General features: G+C 41.1%; 1 protein-coding gene across 4 annotated transcripts in view; it reads left to right on the top strand.

The window, feature by feature from the left end:
• The window catches only part of DENND5B (DENN domain containing 5B), a 535,468-nt gene that overhangs the window by 311,363 nt on the left and 204,445 nt on the right, over window positions 1–19,660 (top strand). For all 4 annotated transcript variants that reach the window (XM_085652367.1, XM_085652366.1, XM_085652363.1 and 1 more), the window contains 2 exons: window positions 3,314–3,466; window positions 15,618–15,693. In XM_085652367.1, the coding sequence (XP_085508493.1) occupies window positions 3,314–3,466; window positions 15,618–15,693 (229 nt within the window). The remainder of the gene's footprint in view (window positions 1–3,313; window positions 3,467–15,617; window positions 15,694–19,660) is intronic.

The following is a 19,660-nucleotide window of genomic DNA, read 5'->3' as shown; positions in this document are numbered from 1 at the left end:
TCCCTACAGGGGATGGACTTCACAGTGGAACATAGACCTGGGACTGACCATGCCAATGCAGATGGACTCTCCAGATATTTCCACTTAGAACATGAAGACTCAACTGGTCAAGGTTAGTTTAATGTCCCTAAGTTTGGGGGGGGGTTGTGTAGGAGAGTAGGGTCTGCTTTCTATGTTCACCCCCACTTTTTGCTTTTGCTTTACTGGTTTACGACTTAGATGTGGCTGTGGGCCTGCTAATCAGACCCACAGCCCTGCTGTTCTCTCTCTAAATTACTACTATGTACTTTAGGTGCATAACCCATTTGGATAGGATCACCTTATTGGCCCCTGTACAGTGTACCCTAGGTACCCAGGGCATAGGTGTACCCTAGGCCTACCAGGGGCTGCAGCATGTATTGTGCCACCCCTGGCCTGGCCTTCCATTTTGACACAACTGGCTGATCACTCAGCTGGGGCAAGGTCGTGTAATCACCCCTTGCTTAGGTGTAGTATTCCTATACCTAACTTACATATAGACACATGTGTACCTATCAGTCACTCCTATGGCAGGCCTTGACAATCCTGGAGGCAGAGTGCTTGGTACCATGTGAGATGGTGCTCTAGCATGAGCTGAGCCTGTCTGCAGCTTTCGGAACCATGTCCTTATAGCTGTTCTATGATATAGCCTACCATATACTCTTAAAGTGCCTTATAATCTTAGACGGTTATGGTAACTATGGTTTGGCTTTATCAAAGCATGTCGTGTAAGGTGTCTAACACTCGGGAATAATACCCCCATGCCATTTCTGGACATGAGAATATTATTCCCCCCTTCTAGAGGGAAAGACATGTTAAAATCATACTTCAACTGTTAGCCTCTGACCAAAGCCTCAGCATCACAAAATGGATGCTGCTGCCACGACACAAGTCTGACCTCCTGCTGCTGGGAGGGATCCCAGCCAGGGAGGCCTGGACAATAGGTTTCCTGCTTGGGGAGGTGCTAGCACCTCCCCAGACAGCCTTTAGTGTATTGGGGCAGGGTGGGCTGAAAGGAATGAGACATGCCTGGGGCACACAAGGTGTTCCTTGCATAGTCCAGTTCAAACCGGCGCTGGGGCACTCCAGCCCCAGCTCTGGCGCGAAACTGGACAAAGGGAAGTGGGTGTAACCACCCCCTCCCAGGTCCCACCCATAAGGCGTGACCTAGCAGGTATCCCAGCCCCCCAGATTAGTATAAGAGTGGGAGTTGGGCCTCAAGACTTTAGATTATCCTGAACCTGCAAAACTGAACAGAAACTCTGGACCTTCGACATTCGACGAAAGAAGAAGACTGAAGAATCTCCCTTGTAGCCAAGGAGTGGCTACCCTGTGCAAACAGGCACCATCAAGTGACTACCCTTTGCTTTGTGAAACGTTCGACGAGGAACCGACTGCAGAGCCCGACCAGAGCCTTGATTTCCAGACTTCTCCGACCCTCATCCACATCTGCAGCAGAGCTGAGATCCGTGGAGGCGACGAGCGACGTGGGACCGGCTACCTGGGAAAAGTGGCTAGTAACTTACAGCGCAGCTTCTGAGGTACCCTCGAAGTTGTGCACCGGGGATTGAGAAGCCCCAACCCCAAGCACCATCTGCACCGAAGACCAGCCCCCCACACTCCACGAGTCCTGCGTGGGGCCCTTCAGCATTTTCCTGCTTGCCGCGTCTGTCCGGTTGCTTGCCCGCTGGCTAGTGGCCTTTGTGACGACGCTCCCTAAAATCTTCTGCGCTGGTTTGGCTCCTCCAGACTGGCTCCCGCTTCTCTGCAAAGAAGAAGCACCCCAGACCTTCCTGGTCTGCACCAGAAGCAAGTCCCTTGTTCTTCGTGGGTTCCGCTTGCCAAGGCTTGGTGAGTCCTAGTCCAACTTCGACGCCGCCGACAGCAAGAGCCTTCGTGGGACAGCTCGCCTCCTGGTCCTGGTCGTCCTCGACGCTTCCTGGTCCTCCTGGCTCCAGCGACAAGCTTCACCTTCACCTGCAACTCTTCACGACATCGCCTGGTTCCTTCCTGGTTCCACGTGGTCACCGGCTAGTGACCTTGACTCTGTCCCTTCTGCTTGCAGGTTTCTTCTCTTCGTGATCCCAGCCTTGGGATCCACCGGACACTCTCCCCTGACTGCCTGTCAGCATCTTTCTTCAGGCATCCATAGGAGTCGACGACGAAAACGACGCATCTTCACCCCTATGCACCCGCAGCCTGTGGGCTAGGTAACTTGGGTACTCCGGTGCTCATCAGGATAGTGACTATCCTAGTGTCTAGTTTTCAAGTCTCAACTTCCTAGCTACTCCGGAAGTGTCCTAAATCTATCTATTTCTAAACTGTAACATTGCTATTGACTTTTACGCATTACGCGTGAGTGTTTCCACTCTGCACACGAATCCCGTGGGCCTCCCACTCCCTAACTAACGCTAGTGTAGTGTAGCCCCAGCGATTCCCTAGGCCTAGGCCTATTCTATTTCCGTGACAGTGGTTCTTATACCACTTATTTAGTATATGGTTTGCGTGGCCCCTAGGGCCTAACTGTATTACTTACCTGTGTGACTTACTGTATGCATTAATAAGACTGTGTTGTACTTACCTCTAAACTCATAAAGAGTGCTGAGGGTTTGCTTAGAATAAATACACTTTATTTTATATATATATCTGTTGTGGTGTCCTTTCATTTGGTATTCAAGGGATTATATATGGTATCACAGCTGGCTTCACATGCCATTCAGAGTTTAGCCTAAGACTGCTCTTGTCCATGCTACCACTAGGATAGCTGGTCTATAAGGTTGACTTTACAACCAATCACCATAAGGGTATTTGGACTGATATAAGGTGTACACTATAACTAGTGACATCATACATCAGGCCAACTTCTCACAATGTTCTACATGCAGAAATTAGTTAATAGTCCGCCGGCCTGAATAGCTGTCTCAAACAGAGCTTTGGTAAGCTAATATCAAACAAAGTTAGTTGTACATATTTCTTATAAAAGTGTAATGTGAGAAGTACGATCTGGGAGACTAATATTACATAGTAAACCTGTATAATTACGACCTCAATCAGTGCATAGTATGTACTAAATGAATTCTAATTCTCTTTTTCCAGTGATGTACTGACTTGGGAACAAAGTTACCAATTAAATACCCTCCCCCATACATTAGCCTATGTTTGTCTTGTTCCGTATAATTCGATTGAGATTCTTTGTTAACTTAAACCTGCCTTATTAAAAAAGAGTATAGTTCTAAACACTTGCGTCAGTAGCTACATTCATCATTGATTAACAGTGTTTCTTTTGCCATTTAAGACTAAAAGAATGCTGGTAGAAAAAATGGGGCATGAAGCAGTGGAGCTTGGACATGGAGAGGCCAACATTACTGGTTTGGAGGAGAATACCCTAATTGCCAGCTTATGTGATTTACTGGAAAGAATATGGAGCCATGGCCTACAGGTCAAACAGGTGTGTAATTCATGTTTTCCAAATGTCGCAAAAGTCTGTAATTTGTTTCTCACTGTTAATGTTTGTGGAAGTGAATAATACATTGCTTTGCAACAAAGAGATGTATAATAAAGCATATATTGCTTGGTACATCATTTTGAAACACGGATTCCTATAGAGAAACATGGTCAAGATTTTGTTTTTGCTATATTTTCCCAACTCAATAGAATTTAACATTTTGTTTGCCAAAGTCCTGATTCATCTTCCCATGACAAACTCTATAGCTCGTTCCTTGCCTACAATGTTTTTTTGTTGCTTTGTTTAGTCACGTATGTTTTAGTGCTTTTTCATTGCTTCCTGGGAAGCAGCAATGGATATTTGATCCTAGTCGGTGGTGCATAGAACGTCTTAGTGATCCATATACAATATTTGCAAAATTTTGCAATTCTTTCATGGGATTTGTCTCCTCAAAAATAAATAAAACTTCAAATGGGTAAATGAGGTGGTTTATCTTTAAGTCAGAGTTCATGTTTTAGAGTTATTTAGCAATGGAATCAGTTTGGCTTACTACAAAGCTTTGAAAGTGTACATCTACCAACTCCCCAAGTTTTTCTTGAGTCAAGAGTTCGAACAGATGGATAGTGTTTTACCAGATGGCTTCTTAGATTTGTTCCTTTTGTATCTGTAGCACTGTGGCTTAATCTTCTTTTTTCTTTTCAATTTCCCTCTGGTTTCTGAAAGCCTTTATGGCTCAATCGTGGCACTACCATATTCTTTTAAAATTCTAAAACCGGGAGCATCGCCCTGACAAACCCAGAGTGGCGAATCACTATTTTGGAGAAACACTAAAACTATCAAAGAATATTTCCACGTAAATCTGATGATTTCCTTGGAAATAATAGCAGCCTGAATCAGTTTGAATGTACATGTAACAAATGAAACTTTGTAAATGGTTAGTTATTGTTTACTCTGCTTACAAAACTTAACGTGTGTTTAAAGTAAAAACTCTCAATCTCTTTAAAAACAAAAAGTAAATGCATGGTTACTAAACAAAACGAAAAAAAAGTTGGTTAGATGAGCAATGCATAATTCACACACCAAAATAAAGTGCTCTGACATTACCCATTATGGGACAGATGGCATCACAAACTACATCCATGACCTTACATTACATATCAACTTAACATTTACATTGTTGATTATATCACTATTGATGCAAAATAATTTGTTTGTGTATGTTATTATTGATATTAATTCTAATGGCTTTTTGTGGAGTGTTCTTTCACGCAAAGGTTCTGGCACTAGGAAGATAGAAACTAGAAGAGGATAAAAAGGTTAGACATAGAAAATTCTCTTTGAATAAGACGATTTTGAGTTTCTTCTTTAAATCAAAATGGAAATTTAATACGCTAGGAAGAGCATTCCTGAGTTGGAGGTTGGTGAGGAAAAATAGTGCTACACATATGTGATGTGTGGAAATGAGGTACTATTCGAAAGATGAAGTTGAGCAGAGCAAAGTACTCAATTTGGATCATATCTTTTGAACTGCACAGAAAATAGGCTGTATCTTGTATACATCTGTACCTGATGTGATGGATTTTAATTTTAATCGGTCCTCAATAGGTAGCTAGTGTGGAGAGAGAGAAGGGGTTGACACTCGTACAATGAGGGAAAAGATTGACACCTCTGGCTAGCTGTCTGATTTATTAGGTATTGAAAGGGGAATGAATTACATGTGCTGATGCAAAGGTAAAGTGCATTGCAGTACTGAAGGAGTAAGTCAATTACTGTGGTGATAGCAACCTTACAGCCATCATGTTTTTGCAGTGGTAAGACAGATGACAGTTTACTGAAAGTTCAAGCTGAGGTGATAGACAAGGTGTGAGCGCCTCCCTTTTAACTGGAGTGGGAGAAGGTTTCTGTTGCCATAGCGGAGTAGACCATGAATGAGAACTACTACTCATGATCAAGACTTTGCTTTTATCTAGATTAGTCTTAATCAGTTTCTCCTCATTTGGTCCTTAGCCTGGACTAGACTAGAGACTCTGTCATTAAGATGACAAACGAGCAAAGTATCATCAGCATAGATCTTGAATTGCCAAAGAAACAGGACAAGGAGTTCGAGCAATGGAACATAAAGATTAAACAACCAGGGCGACGGTGCAGATCCCTGAGGAACTCCTAAAATGATTGTGGAAGAGGTAAAGTAACAGTGGCCCAAAGAAACCATCTCTGTGGCTGGGTGCACTGTAAAAAGCAGAGAGGAAGAGGCAAGTGGTCTGGGCTCTGCAAAAGGAATAGAGGGCTGTCTGTACACAAGTAATGTGTGGAGGAGCAGTGCATACAAGGCAGAGTAATGCATGTAATGACAAGAGCACAAAAATGAAAGGATGAAGGGGAAGCTGGCATGAGAACAAGAGGTGGATGAAAGAATGGAGCTCACGGAGGACTCACAATCCCCATAAAAAAGAATTGAAAAAGGGGGAGAGGAGAATACTAGACACCTAAAAAAATAAAATGGCATAACAGAAATTTTGGAAAACAAATTTGCCACACTGCGATTTTCACCGGTTTAAGTCTGCCAGCTTTGTCAATAAAATTGAAGGTGACAGTTTAGAGGAAACCGCTTTGATGGAAAGAGGTTGTATAACTGCTTCTTTTTTCCTCACATTTTCCTACAACCCTGAGTGTGTCAAGTAATTTGTGCCAAATATGCTCATTATGCGTTTACAAGATTGCTAATCCTATAATTCTTATATTGCATATTTTCCGCAAGAATTGATTCTGTGTTATGACGACGTATAACTGCTTCATTGGATAAAGAACATCATTTGTATTGTTCGTTTACATAAACCTTTGCATCAGTGTTTCCTGATCTGTGGGTTGCGTGCCGATTTTTGGTGGGTCAAGAAGTGTGAGCAATAAATATGAATGCCTTTAAAATGTCTTTATATTGTCACATTTGCAGTGCTTCAATGACAGGGGACCAAATGTCAGGCTATGTCTTCTTACAAGTCGCTGCTTATTCTTTTAACATGGATTTGGTGTTTACTTTTCTTTCTCTGCCTGCAAAGTGAAAGGAGTTTTTAAAGTGAATTACGTGACCGTCTTAGGATGTCATTTTTTTGCTACCTGTAAACTAACTGTGTGCATTCACCGATTAGGAAAACAGAAATGAAGTACGTTTGTTTGCAATTCTGAAGAGTGCTGGAAACAGCGGTTTTTATAGGATCAAAACAAATAAAGCCTTTTTAATTGGTGATGCACAAATGATATATATTCACAGAAACTCTATTTCCACACATTATTTTTTAAGTGCTGTATGCTATATAGTTTTATCAGTAGAACTGTGTGTCTGTGCAAAGTTAGTGGTCATTTCAAATTAAAATGTGCGGTCTGTAAATGACTGCTAGCATGCGCAGCTTTACTTGCATTCAAAAATCACCCCTGCTCGTGTCCATAAAAGGTAGGTGAGTCACGAACGTTTATCATTCTAAAAACTGGGTTATGGTTCTAAAAGGTTTGGAAACCACTGCTTTATATGACTCTATTCTTTCAGATGACTAGACTTTGTTGAACAACTTGTTACACAATCCTTGCCTTGATTTTCCTGCCTGTTGTTGATCATTGCAAAAACAACAAGGTGATGGATGGTATGCTTGAATTAATCTCAGCCACTGTCAATTGCTCGGACTGCATTCCAAACTATTGTTTTTTTCGCCCACCATGCCATCTCAGTTCGGACCCAGCCATATACAAATCAGTCTTGACTCTACTCCTCGTGGGAACAGACCAGCCCGAACTGCCCATGTACACACTGTGTCACTGGAACCAAACTATACCTGGCTATTTTTGCCTATAACTAGGACAACTCCTGTCCTGGGTTGCTTGTGTTCTGTTTCTGGGAGGACCATGCTTGGCAGTTCGGTCTGGACTGATCCTGGTGGAGCAGGGTCAATAATGATTTGTATATAGCTGGGTCCAAACTGAGGTGGCATGGTGTGCAAAATGGTGATGGATTGGGATGCAGCTTGAGTAATTACGAGCAGCTGAGATTAATTCAAGCATTCCATCCATCAGTGTTTTGTATACTTTACTGTTGTTGAACTTTTGCATATATTACCCTTTTGACTTTGTTGCAGTTAAAAATTTGAGGAAGGAAAACACCTTGTTTAAGTGTATCAAATAATTGTTTGTTATCATCAATCCTTCTGCTTCTTTTGATCTCTTAAAACCTGCAAGAAAATATTTATGAAACCTGAAACAGTATATACATCTATAAAGTACAAAAACCAGTTACTTCAAAATAGTTTGCGTGGTTTGTATATCTACTGTTTCTGAATAGATCACCTCAAAAAGTCATTTAATAAGATTCTGTACTTTACCTGATAAAAATATATCCCTTTAAATGTTTTCAACTTTCATAGATGCAGTATCTAGTGTTTGGGAGGGGTAAATCGAGTTTTCGGTTGCAGCTGGGCAGGAGAACTCTGACAATGATGAAGAGCTCTTTGGCATGGATGCTGTTGGTGAGGATATTTTCTTGGTCTCCCTGAGGTAGTGGTGGTAATTGTTGAGGGCAGATCTGAATGAGCTGAGGTTGAATGGGTTCTTGCTGGAGCTCCATCGTCTCTCTAGTTTCTTGCAGTCACGTTTGAGGGCCTGTATTTTGGGAGTGAACCAGCTGACGTGCTTAGTGGATCTGTTGCTGGAGGTGTCTTTCATTGGGGTGATGGTGTCTGCGGTGGCGGAGGTCCAGTTTGAAAAGTTCTGGGCTTGGAGTTCAAGGTTGTCGGAGCAGGGTCAAGCCTGGTTGTATTGAGGGCAGAGGCCCAGAGGGGTTTTGTGACTATGTTCCACTTTCGGTGGGGTTGGGAGGGTGGTCTGATTGGGGATTCTGGGGAGCCGGTGAGGGTGAAGTGGACAATGCTGTGGTCTGTCCAAATCAGTTCAGTTGCATGGGAGAACTTGATTCTGTCACTAGGGTCCAGAGTGTGCCCTCCGATGTGTGTGGGGGTGGGGGACTAGCTGTGAGAGACCAATGTTGCTCATGCTTTCCAAGAGGGTGGCTGAGTTGGTGTCTTTGGGGTCTTCGAGGTGGAAGTTCAGGTCTCCTAGGAAGATGTAGTGATTGGAGTCGATTGCCAGGAGGGTGATGAAGTCTGGAGTGGCATTGCAGAATCTGAGACTTATTGATAGGATTGATATGAAATATGACTAAAGTGGTACTCTGTAGAGCAGCCGTTCTGAACCTGTGGTCCTCGGACCTCTAGAGGTCCACAACACCTACTCAGGAGGTCCAGGACTGCTTAGGAAATTATATAATATTAACAGATTCATTTGGCGTACATAAATAAAGAAGCAATATTTTAAACAGAATATTTTTAAAAGTTCTGTAAATGTGAATGAATTTGAAATTGGAATCGAAAATTTATGTCGTTATTGTTTCGTGGGAGCAGTGCAAGTCCATCAGACAGAATATATTATGGACAAAGGGTAGCCTCAATTAAATTTAGAAAAGCTCCAACCTTCCCAATAAAATTAAAATTTAGATTTTTAAAAATTATATTTGTGAATTGAAGACAATATTTCATTATTTGTGTGATGAATGCTTGTTTCTGTATTTTTGTGTATTTTCTTCACAGTTTAAATCATTGAAACTGCTTAGGCCAGGGTCCCTTCATTCTAATAATGACTCAGTGTGAATCCCAAGACTCCAATAATGATTCAGTGGGGGTTCCAGATTACTGTAAGGATTTAGTGGGGACCAATAGAAGTCAAAAGTTAAGAACCACTGCTGTGGAGTGTTGGGTATGGTAATAGGAATGAAGAACACTATTCCTGAAAATATTTTTCAAATTTCTTTGTTTTATGGAAATTCCTAACACGAAATAGTTACGACTAGCCAATATATTTTCCTGTTGTAATAAGGCAAACTCTAGGCTCACAAACGAAAAATTTATTTGATTATAGAAACCCTGACGAAAGAAATAGCTGCAAACGACAACCGTTTTATAAACTGAAGTCTTTTCTCACAGCCCATATAGTGATTCGGATAGTAAATGTGCAAAAAAAGAAAACTATGAACACACAACATAGACACAAAAGAATTGTATACCTAAGTAATGTAGCTCAACTTTGTCACTGGAATGAAAACACGATCATAAATCATCATTGAGAAATGATCAGCACTTTATTGTAAAAAATCGACAAAAAATGGAAATATGTAGGAAAACTCATTATCACTCATACACTTTTTATAATGGAAAATGTGACAAAGGGAGAGGAAGGGAAGGACATAGCTTGTACATGAGCAACATCGGTAAACTTACTGACACCTTCAAAAACATTTGTCACCAGTAAACCGTTTCAGAGAGAGAGAAGAATTCAGTGCCTACCATATATCTCCCAAACAATATCAATACACGCCAGAAATATGGTATTAGCTAAAGCACAATAAATACTTAAGAGTGCCAAAACCCTAGTGAGACATTATTGAAAAAAATTGATGGACAAGCTTTGCCCTCAGAATTGTGGCATTCTTCATCATAGGAAATTCCGTACCACAGTGGTTAAGATATTACCACAAAGGTGGTCTCGATTTTGAGGGTGCTTGAAAAATATTTCCTAGGTAGGTATGAGATCCAGCATGAAGCATGCCACTATTTTGTGGAAGAAAATGTTCCTTCCGTTTGTTTTTTCAATATTGTCTTGCTTGGGTTTTGCCACTCTTTAAGTAGTCACAATGCTTTAGCTACTACCAAATTTCTGGTGTATATTCTTACATAAGGGAGCAGTTAATGTCTATAGATATGCCTTTTCATTATTCCTATTTCAGCTGCACTAATTACCAATCATTAAACACATTCAGTTTAAAGCTCTAGTGTTGGCACACATAGCATATTATAGCATTGGTCCAACTTACCTCTAGGACCGGTTTCTTTATTATTCTCCATATAGACTCTTAAGATCAAGTAAAGCTTTATTATTTAAAATCCCAAGGTTTAAATGGAAAAGAATGGGATGGGAGGAAGGTCATTCTCCTTCCTAGCAGCCAAAGTCTAGAATGAACACCCTCTTGTTATTTGTTCCATCAAACTGGCGAATAATTTTCCGGAACTCCTGAAGACTTGGTTGTTCACCTCACTAATTGCATGCAACAGTGTCTCTAATTATTCTGCTGGCGCCCTTTGGAGCAGCTGTTTACGATTTAAAAATTCAGCTCATCCATCCATTCATTCATTCATTCATTCATTCTTGTTCTTGAGCGATGCGGTGGGAGCCAGAAAAGATTCTTAATAAATAGTTACGCGAAGTACTAACGGTATTGCACATATCCATCCTTCTGCATGACAGCTCCCATTTCCTGAAAGTGATCTGTGCACATGCTTAGTCTCTTGTTTTTTCTACCCATCTTTGTAAATTGGAACCTACTATGGGCCCGATCACAAGTAATGGAGAACTCCATGCAGGGATTTACAGCTTCCTGAACTACCAATATCGGTTGAAACCTCTGCATGAATTCCTGCTGTTATGAGCTAGACCCCACAGAATAAAGAATTACTGTACGAAGCTGTTTTTACCAACCGGTCCTCCCCACACAATTCCCAATTCTGTGGGGTTTAACGTAAACATTTACCATCTTCTGTGAGTAGATGGTAAATGCCTACGAGTGCATTAGAGTGGCAAATGGAATTAAGGTTGGTAGTGGGGAATAAAAGGGGAAGATGTCCTCTAGCTTGGGGAAAATTACATGCTACCATGTGCCTTGGCAAAGGGTACAGCCCTTTCCTAAAGCAATCTTACCAGACGGTAAATCTGGGTGCTGGACCACTGCCCAACATAGAACAGTGAGGAGTGGAATTCCACATGGGGATTCCGATTCGTTCTACTTAATCGGAGCCTGGGTGCTGTTTTCTTTTTGTTCATGCAATTTTTATTTTTTGGTTTTATTCTGATTCCTGCAGCCATACTAGAGGGGATGTACAGGTAAACCTGTTTAATATCTTATTTTTTTTATGTCCCGTGTGCCTCTACCTTCATCGTGTATTGGGGTGTGGTGAAGCCCTCTTGGGCCCACTTTGGTTCTTATTTAGTTTTGCATTTTACACATTTTAGCATACTTCGTTTTAGTCCTGTTATCTTTTACATAGTTTATTTTCCCTATATGATTCTCAATAACGCTGCACATGCTGTTTATCTTTAGAAAGCCTTTCCTGCTGCACAATCTGTACTCTTTGTTCAAGGCTTGGAACATAGAACGAGTTATGCTAGTATATACGTTGTCTGCTCGGCGGCAGCTTCTAATATCTAGACACATCATTGCATCAGAGCTGTATCACTAACACAGCAGTTTCATTATATAAAGAGTGCACTGTCCCTTAGTGGGGCAGAGGGGGCACTCCAGCCACAACAGTCCTGGGACTACTTTTGTGTTTGACATACGGCTCTACCATGCTGATCCTGCAGAGAGGGATTGCCAATCCAACTCCAGACCAGGTAACGCAGGTATGGTGTCTCATATTATCCTACGATATCTGACAGAGGTTACACCCACTATGCTCTCAGTATAGGGGTAGAGCTAGGTAGGGATTTTTAGAACTCATACTGCCATGGTTGGACTATTTATTATTTTCACCTTGTTCACAATGCTGGTTACTTTGCTTTGTTTTATGTGCCTAATAATCGCAGCACATTCCTTCAATGCAAGATTATGATTGTTTCAATAAATCCATTGAAAACTATTCGTATTCTCCCTGTGTTTTACCAAGGGCATGCATGAGTAAGTAACGAAAGGGGTAAGATCTGTTTCCACGATTCCCTTTGGGATTATAGTGTTATGTTTGAGGTTGCCAAAGTCACCTGCTATCCCAGAAGGATTAACGATTCGAGCGAGTCACTGTGAGCTAGCTAGGAATTAGGCCAACAGTTTCCGATGTAGATAGACTCAGTCCCTGCATTCTGTAGTCCTGTTGTCTTAATACGCAGTCCTACATTTCTAGTGGGAAACATATAACGTGCATTCCACTACAGTTTGCCTTTCCTTTAAGGAGTGTAATCAATCAGGATTTATAAAGTGCGGCAAATCCCCAGTGAAGGTCTCAAGGCACTGGAGTTGCTAGCTGCTTTGCGGTGCTCTGTTAATTCGAACAACTGTGCCTTGAGTCTTTTTCTGAATTTCTGGAGTGATTCTGCATTCCTGAGGTGCAGGGGAAGATTGTTCCAGGCTTTGGCCACCAGGTGAGAGAAGGAGTGTCCTACGCTGTTGGATCGGCAGATCCGGGGGGTGTCTGCGAGGAAAAGGGTGGTGGATCGCAGGTGTCTGGTTCGTTGGTGGAAGGTCATTTGTTTGTTGATGTATGCTGGTCCTTCGTCGTGCAGGGCTTTGTTTGCGTGGGTCAGCAACTTGGAACGGGCATCTCTTCCAGATCGGGAGCCGGTGTAGCTTCTTGAGGTGCTGGGTGAAGTGAATCCGTCTGGGAAGGTCAAGGATGAGTCTTGCCACTACGTTTTGTATTGTCTGTAGTCTCTTCAGGAGGCGTGCAGTGATTCCTAAATAAAGAGTGTTACTGTAGTCCAGCCTTCTGGCGATGAGGGCTTGACTGGCGGTCTTTCTGGTGTCTATTGGGAGCCACGTGAAGATCTTATGGCGCATGTGTAGTGTGTGGAAGCAGGTGGACGATACTGCTTTTACCTGTTTCTGCATAGATAACTTGCAGTCCAAGGTAAAGTCGAGGTTACAGGCATGGTTTGTTGAGGTGCTGGAAGGGCAGAGTTCAGCAGGCCACCAGGTATCATTGCATGGCGGGGTGGTGTTCCCAAAGATGAGGCCTTCCATTGTGTCCGAGTTGAGCTTGAGACAGTTGTCCTTCATCAAGCCGGCTACCTTCATCATACATCTGTGGAAGTTGGTTCCGGTGGTGGAGGGGTCTTGTGACAATGAGAGGATGAGCTGAGTGTTGTCAGCATAGGAGATGACGTTGAGTCCCTGCGATCTGGTGGTGTTGGCCAGGGGCGTCATGTACGTGTTGAAGAGGATGGGACTGAGGGACGATCCTTGTGGGAATCTGCAGATGGTCTCTTTGGCTTCCGAGGTGAATGGGTGTACACCGCACTGGTGTTACATGTCTCATCACAAACAGCTGTCTTCTCATTTACCCCCATTGACAATGAAAGTTGAGGGAATTCCTCCCAGAGAGAAGAGAACTCTACTAAATAAGTTTCAACATATAGGGAGGTGCTTTTAACTGGATGAAGTATTTACATCAAACACATTATTTGCCAGCATATGGTTGTCCTGTCATCGCATGGCCACTCTGTGGCTGTGTACGTGAAATCATTTGTTGGGTTCAATGTACTGTGAGTAGCTCCTTAGGGTGCAGAAATATATATTCATTAGACCTTTACTGTCTTGGAGCCAGATACAAGTAGAGCCTTCCACATTTCACATGTCATTGTTGAGAAACTCAACTCCTTGTCATCATGTGTGACACCTTCAGCCAATATTGCGTTACATTCTAGATCTTGTGCATTCACTTTTTGGAAGGGCTTTTGGCTAATAAGCTAACAAATAAATAAAAAAAATGAATGTGTAGCATACATCTGCACTTGAGCTGCTCATTATTGGTAGACAGCATACACAGAACCGGAAAAGAGGTCTCAAGTGACCTGCCAGCACTTTGACATTGTGGCCACATATTTCACTCTTACTATGTCAGTCACATACAGGCCTTGTGGTGTGTCTCAGGTTTTGGTGCCATGGCTGTGTGCCAGCGCCAGGTGAATTGGCCAGAGGTCCCCAGTCAGAATTGCCTAGAGTTGCAGTGAGTATTTTGGGTGGTGTACTGTGTTCGTATCCCTGGTCACAGTCACCTGTCCATTCGTGATGTTTAATCAGTCTCATTGGTGGTACTTAGCAAATTCTGATGATTTCCCACTGTGAGGCCATTGAGAAAACAGCACCCCACACCTGTTCAGCCGATACTATAAACATCTTTCCAGTTGCCCGCATGCCTCTGGTCACTTGATGTGGTGGTGTTGTTGCTGGTGATGCCAAAAACAGCTTTCATCTTATGGCAAGTAGATGACCAATGTGAAATGCCGAGGACACTACAATACAATTATTATTTATTTTTATTTTTTTTAATGTTTTTTTTTTTTTTTTACTTTCAATTGAACTTTTTTCTTGGTTATGGCCTGGATCTACTCTTCTCTTTGCCAGAAGCCTTTACAGGGAACACACTTGTCATTAAGGTCAAACATAAAAATGCTTCTTCTGATCAAATAGTCTGCAATTCAGCACTTAGTGCCAGGAGATAGGTGTGTGCTCTATGCAAATAGTCTTATTTTTGCCACTTGTCAAAAATCTGCCATAACTAGTTACAGAACAGAGACCCAGGTACGTCTATGTGTGTATGTATTAGTATTCGCATGCTTGAGTGTGTGCACCTTTCTGCCTCTGTGTTGGCGTGTCTATATCTCTGTCCTGTTCTCTCTTTGTTTTATTACTTATCTCCCCGTTCCCTGACATACTAAAGAAGTAATGGAAGAACGTAAAAGAAGTAATGGGAGAAATTCACATATTACTACTTTATGCTGCTGTTTGTCTTCAGAATCCACAAAAATCACCATAGTCTCCTGTCGACTCGAGGTTCCTTTAGAACTATATGTATAGCAGCATTAGAAGGGGCTGCAAACATTTCTACCATGATGTTGGTGCTCCTACGGTAGGGTGAAATTAATGCGTAAGGTATCATTTGGAAGCTTGCTCTCTAGAGGTGTTATCCATGAACTAGCGTTGTGAAAGGTTTGCCCTTTTGACAAAGGTTCTTTATGGTCCCACCATAAGGATTATGTCTCAGTGAAGAAAACAACTCGAGGACATACTTTGCTTTACTTGGTAAATGAATCATCTTTAATTCATTAGAAAACAAAGCTGATATTGTTGCAAAAAAAGAACGCCTTTCTAAGTGAGCACCAAGAATAAATAAAAATTACTTGGTTTCAGATTGTCCGTATCAGGAAAAGCTTCTTTAAAGTGTGATATTCTTTTTAGGACGGGCTTAAAGAAGAGCTTTTTTAAGTGCTTATCAATAGAACTTTAAACAGTTTCAAGTTTTTGTGCAAGTTAGTAATTTATTTTTTAACACATTTAAAACGCTTTATTTTTCAGGGCAAATCTGCACTGTGGTCGCATTTGCTTCAGTACCAAGAAAGAGAAGAAAAACAAGAACATATAGAGTCCCCAGGTGAACATATAACAATTCTACTGTACTTGTTTTGTATCCTGATGTGCTTATGATATGAACATTTCATTAATACAGCATTTGGTTTCAAGAAAGGAGAAGCTATTGTTAATGATATGTTCTGTATTGAGTGCAAGTATTGATGAAATCTTTAATCTGTATCTTAATGCCAGGAAAGGAGTCTGTTCCAATCCAAGTAAACTTTGACTTTGCTCCACTACCTCCTCGTTCTGTAGGATTACTAATAAGAATAGCAGTACAGAGAACCTTTGCCAATACTTGGGGCAGCCAGTTTACTCTGTTGAAACAAGGTCAATGGTGTAGCGTGGCTCTTCTAAACTACAAATCAGCCACCTTTATAGTACTGTACTCTGTGCCCTGCCATCTGTTGCTTGCCATTCGTCCAAATTTTAAAACATATATTATAACTGTAACTTTTGTATGTAAGTATATGATATTTAAGTAGCACAAACGTAGCCAAAAGCCAGAGTACTGTACAGGTTCAAAGACCGCCATAAAATCGAAGAGCGAAAGGAGAGATAGCGGGGTTGTGAATGTTAACGAATTGTGATTTTGTGTTCTTTAAAGAGGGGAGTCTTTAACTCTTTCCTAAATTAGAGCAGCGTTGGGGGTGGGTACTTATAGATATGGGGATACTGTTCCAGATCCTGAACGCATAAATGTGAAAGGCCTGCTGCCTTGTTTTATTTTTTATTTTTTTACGCTTCTTAGTCTGCAGTCCGATGATGTCCTGGCTGAGGGTGTGCCGAGAACCACCATAGATAGTGAGCTTGTTTGCAGGTAAACTAGGGTGCTGGTCATGATGGCTTTGCAAATGATACAACTGCTTTTGAAGATTGTGCAGGCTGGCAGGGGAGCCAATGGAGTTCCTTCAGCCTGGGGGTGCTGTCATCATATTTCTTCAGGCCCTGGATAAAACTTGCTGCGGCGTGCAGGATGCCTTTAAGGGTTCCAGTGTATGAAAGGCTGTCGAGCAGGGTGCAGTTTTGAAGTTTAATTCTGGAAGAAATAGTTTCACTTCATTTAGAAGAGAGCTGGTATCAGACCGTGTTCATTGATGACAATGTGTTCTTTGAAGGTGACGTTGGTATCCAGGGTGAATCCAATTAACTTTAATCCATCCAACCTTTCCTGACCACAAATATAAAAGGCCCATTCATGGAAATTGAGAGACCTTCCCTGGTCACTCTTATGATACTGAAAATTAGGATTTAGAGACCATACCACAAGAGCATATACCCTTATCTCTAGAGCATATTTTGTAGGAGCATACCCTAAGCAGTATGGTATGTGCATAAGATATTAAAAGGGTTAATGGTTAATCACCTACATTCTGGCAGTGTTTTCTTTTCTTTTTACTGAGGGTAAAGTGATAGAAGGATAATTTATCAAAAAGATAAACTCTTATACAGATACACAATGTATCTACTTATATAATTAAACAAATTAAACATAGATGGTCACTGTGCACAGAACCATGAAATCGGCAACAGAAAAATAAATTATGCTCTACAATCTAGCATCACATGCAATAATAGATTTGGTAACCCAGGCAAAAAAATCATAATGTGGAATAATTAAGCAATGGAGATCAGGGCATAAATATTTAAAATAGAGAACACTTGACCTTGAGAGCCTGGAGACGGTTTCTCGCTTTAGTTAAAATTAGTTTGTGATTGAAGCAGGAAGTCATTTGCTGTCACCATCAACCCAAAGAAGGTGATTTTTTTGTTGAACCACCATTTAGCAAGACTTGGGCATCGTACAGCAATATCATTAAAAAGGGTATCCTGATGATAGGATGACACTAAAAATGATTACAGCAGATTAAGCAATCTAGGTTCACAAATTAGATTAATTTTAGCAAAATCGTATCCTAAAACACATATGGGTGGGTAGTCTGTAAGCATATTCCCAAACCTAGCATTGGCTAAGTGCAGCGATTGTATTCTTATAAGACATTATACTTGAAAGTTGTACCTGCCTTTTGATGACACTGGTATAATCTCCCCAAATTGTAGAACAGTGGGTACCTAAATTTTGCCAAAAGTTTGTACATGTTAATTCTGGAAAGGGTGAAATGACTGTATCGTTAAGGCTGTGCCAGTTGTCTGTAATTCTGCTCTTCGGTCACTTTTAGGCTTGCAGTTAATTCCATCCATTACCCATGGGTAAACCACCAAAGTTGGTAATGGTAAATCCATCATATCAAGAGCTGAAAATCTGCAACGGCATTCTCATCTTTTCCCCTTAAAATTCCAGTCATGGAAAAGGGTGGAAAATCAAAGAGTTAACCCTTCACATGCAGGCAACCTGCAAGTTGGATCTATAGATTTGAGATATTAGTGCTATTTATCTCTCCTCTCAAGGGTGTGAATAATTAAAATCACATCACCCAGGCTCTAAAGGAGAATCAATCGCTCCCATTCCAAGCCACAATTTCTTTCAAACCTAGTTGAATCATGCGCAAATCTGTCCGGAACAAAGTCCCTCTGTACGTGACTGAGAAGCTAACTGTCTCTAACTACAAAGCCATGCTTGAAGAAAAGACATTGTAAGACTTGAAGTGTGAACTGTAGGAAAGAAAAGATTAGAAGGTAACCATTCTGCAATTGGGAAGGAAACTGTAGACACAGACCACTGTCTTATTTCCTGTTAGTGCACTCCCTTTTCAGCCTCATTATTAACATTTTGTAATATACCGTGGCTTCTGGCATGGTTCTTCAGTATACGTTTGTAAATACATAACTCATCCACTGTGAATGTTGCCCATATTCTCTGATAGGTTTGACAACACCTTATTTACCTAAAAAGCTTAATCCACGATTTACAGAAAGGCCATTTTCCCATTAAGCAGGTGTAAAAGCAAAATCTCTCAATTAAGTCAACAGAGATACCAAAATATTGAGTTATGTGGTAAAAGGAGTGCTTGGGAAGAGGTATTAGTGCATTGTTGTGTTATGAAATGCAGTTATAAATACTTTTATGCTTATAAACCGTGTGAGTGAGCAAAATATTGTTATAGCACCATGGTGTGATGGAGAGGCCATTTTTTTTTGAAAGTTTACCAAAAATAATGATATTGTCGACCTTTAATCGTCTTACATTTTTGCAACTGTATTGGTAAAACGGTATTGCTTTTCCGAGACGCTTACTGAGTGAGTAAGGTAGCCTCAGTCTTCATTGTTTTGAGACTTTCACACACTTAAAAGACCACAGACATAAAGGAACCGGCCTTAGAGACTAAGGCACTTACTCATAATGGTATGGATGGCATACACATTGAGCTTGGAAAGCTTTTTTAAAACATTGAGCTTAAGCCTTTCTCTGTGGCCTCACGCCTGAGAGTATTCACATATATATAATATAAGGAGACACATATATCTCTACATTTTTTCAACTGTACCACACATTTTTTTTTAACAAAAGAAGCTTTTTTACCAATATCAATTTTATAGGAAGCTTTCAACAATGCTCTTTAAGGGAACTGTATTGTAAGGAGGAAAGTGATTCCGTACCCCAACCTCCTTCTGCCACCTTTATTTTCCAAGACCAACTGTTCTCCAGCTCAGATAGTGAAATCAGTTATGCGCCTGCACTAATCTGCTAGGGATGGGCAAAAAATAATCCTTTCTGCGATCACCAAAATCAATTTTTTCATTTTAGAATGTAAAGTATGTGCAATTGTAACCACACGCCAAAACCATAACTGAAAATAATCTTTTCTCGGAGGTCTGAAAAGGTTTTAGTCTGTGATTTAGATCCTTACTTCACTTCTGGATATATGATTAAACGCTAAAACATTTCATTCATTTCATTAATTGTTTCAAAATAAATGCGCCGTTTAGTTTTTCATATACATTTATTGACATACCCGTTTTTCAAATAGATAGTTGCATTGCATCTCTTTCAGCTACCTCATTAGTGCTTAGCACTGAAGCTCCTCATT

This window comes from Triturus cristatus, chromosome 4_1 (assembly GCF_964204655.1).
Source record: "Triturus cristatus chromosome 4_1, aTriCri1.1, whole genome shotgun sequence".
In the NCBI taxonomy this organism is placed as follows: Eukaryota; Metazoa; Chordata; class Amphibia; order Caudata; family Salamandridae; genus Triturus; species Triturus cristatus.
This window is presented reverse-complemented; position numbering and strand designations above follow the sequence as displayed.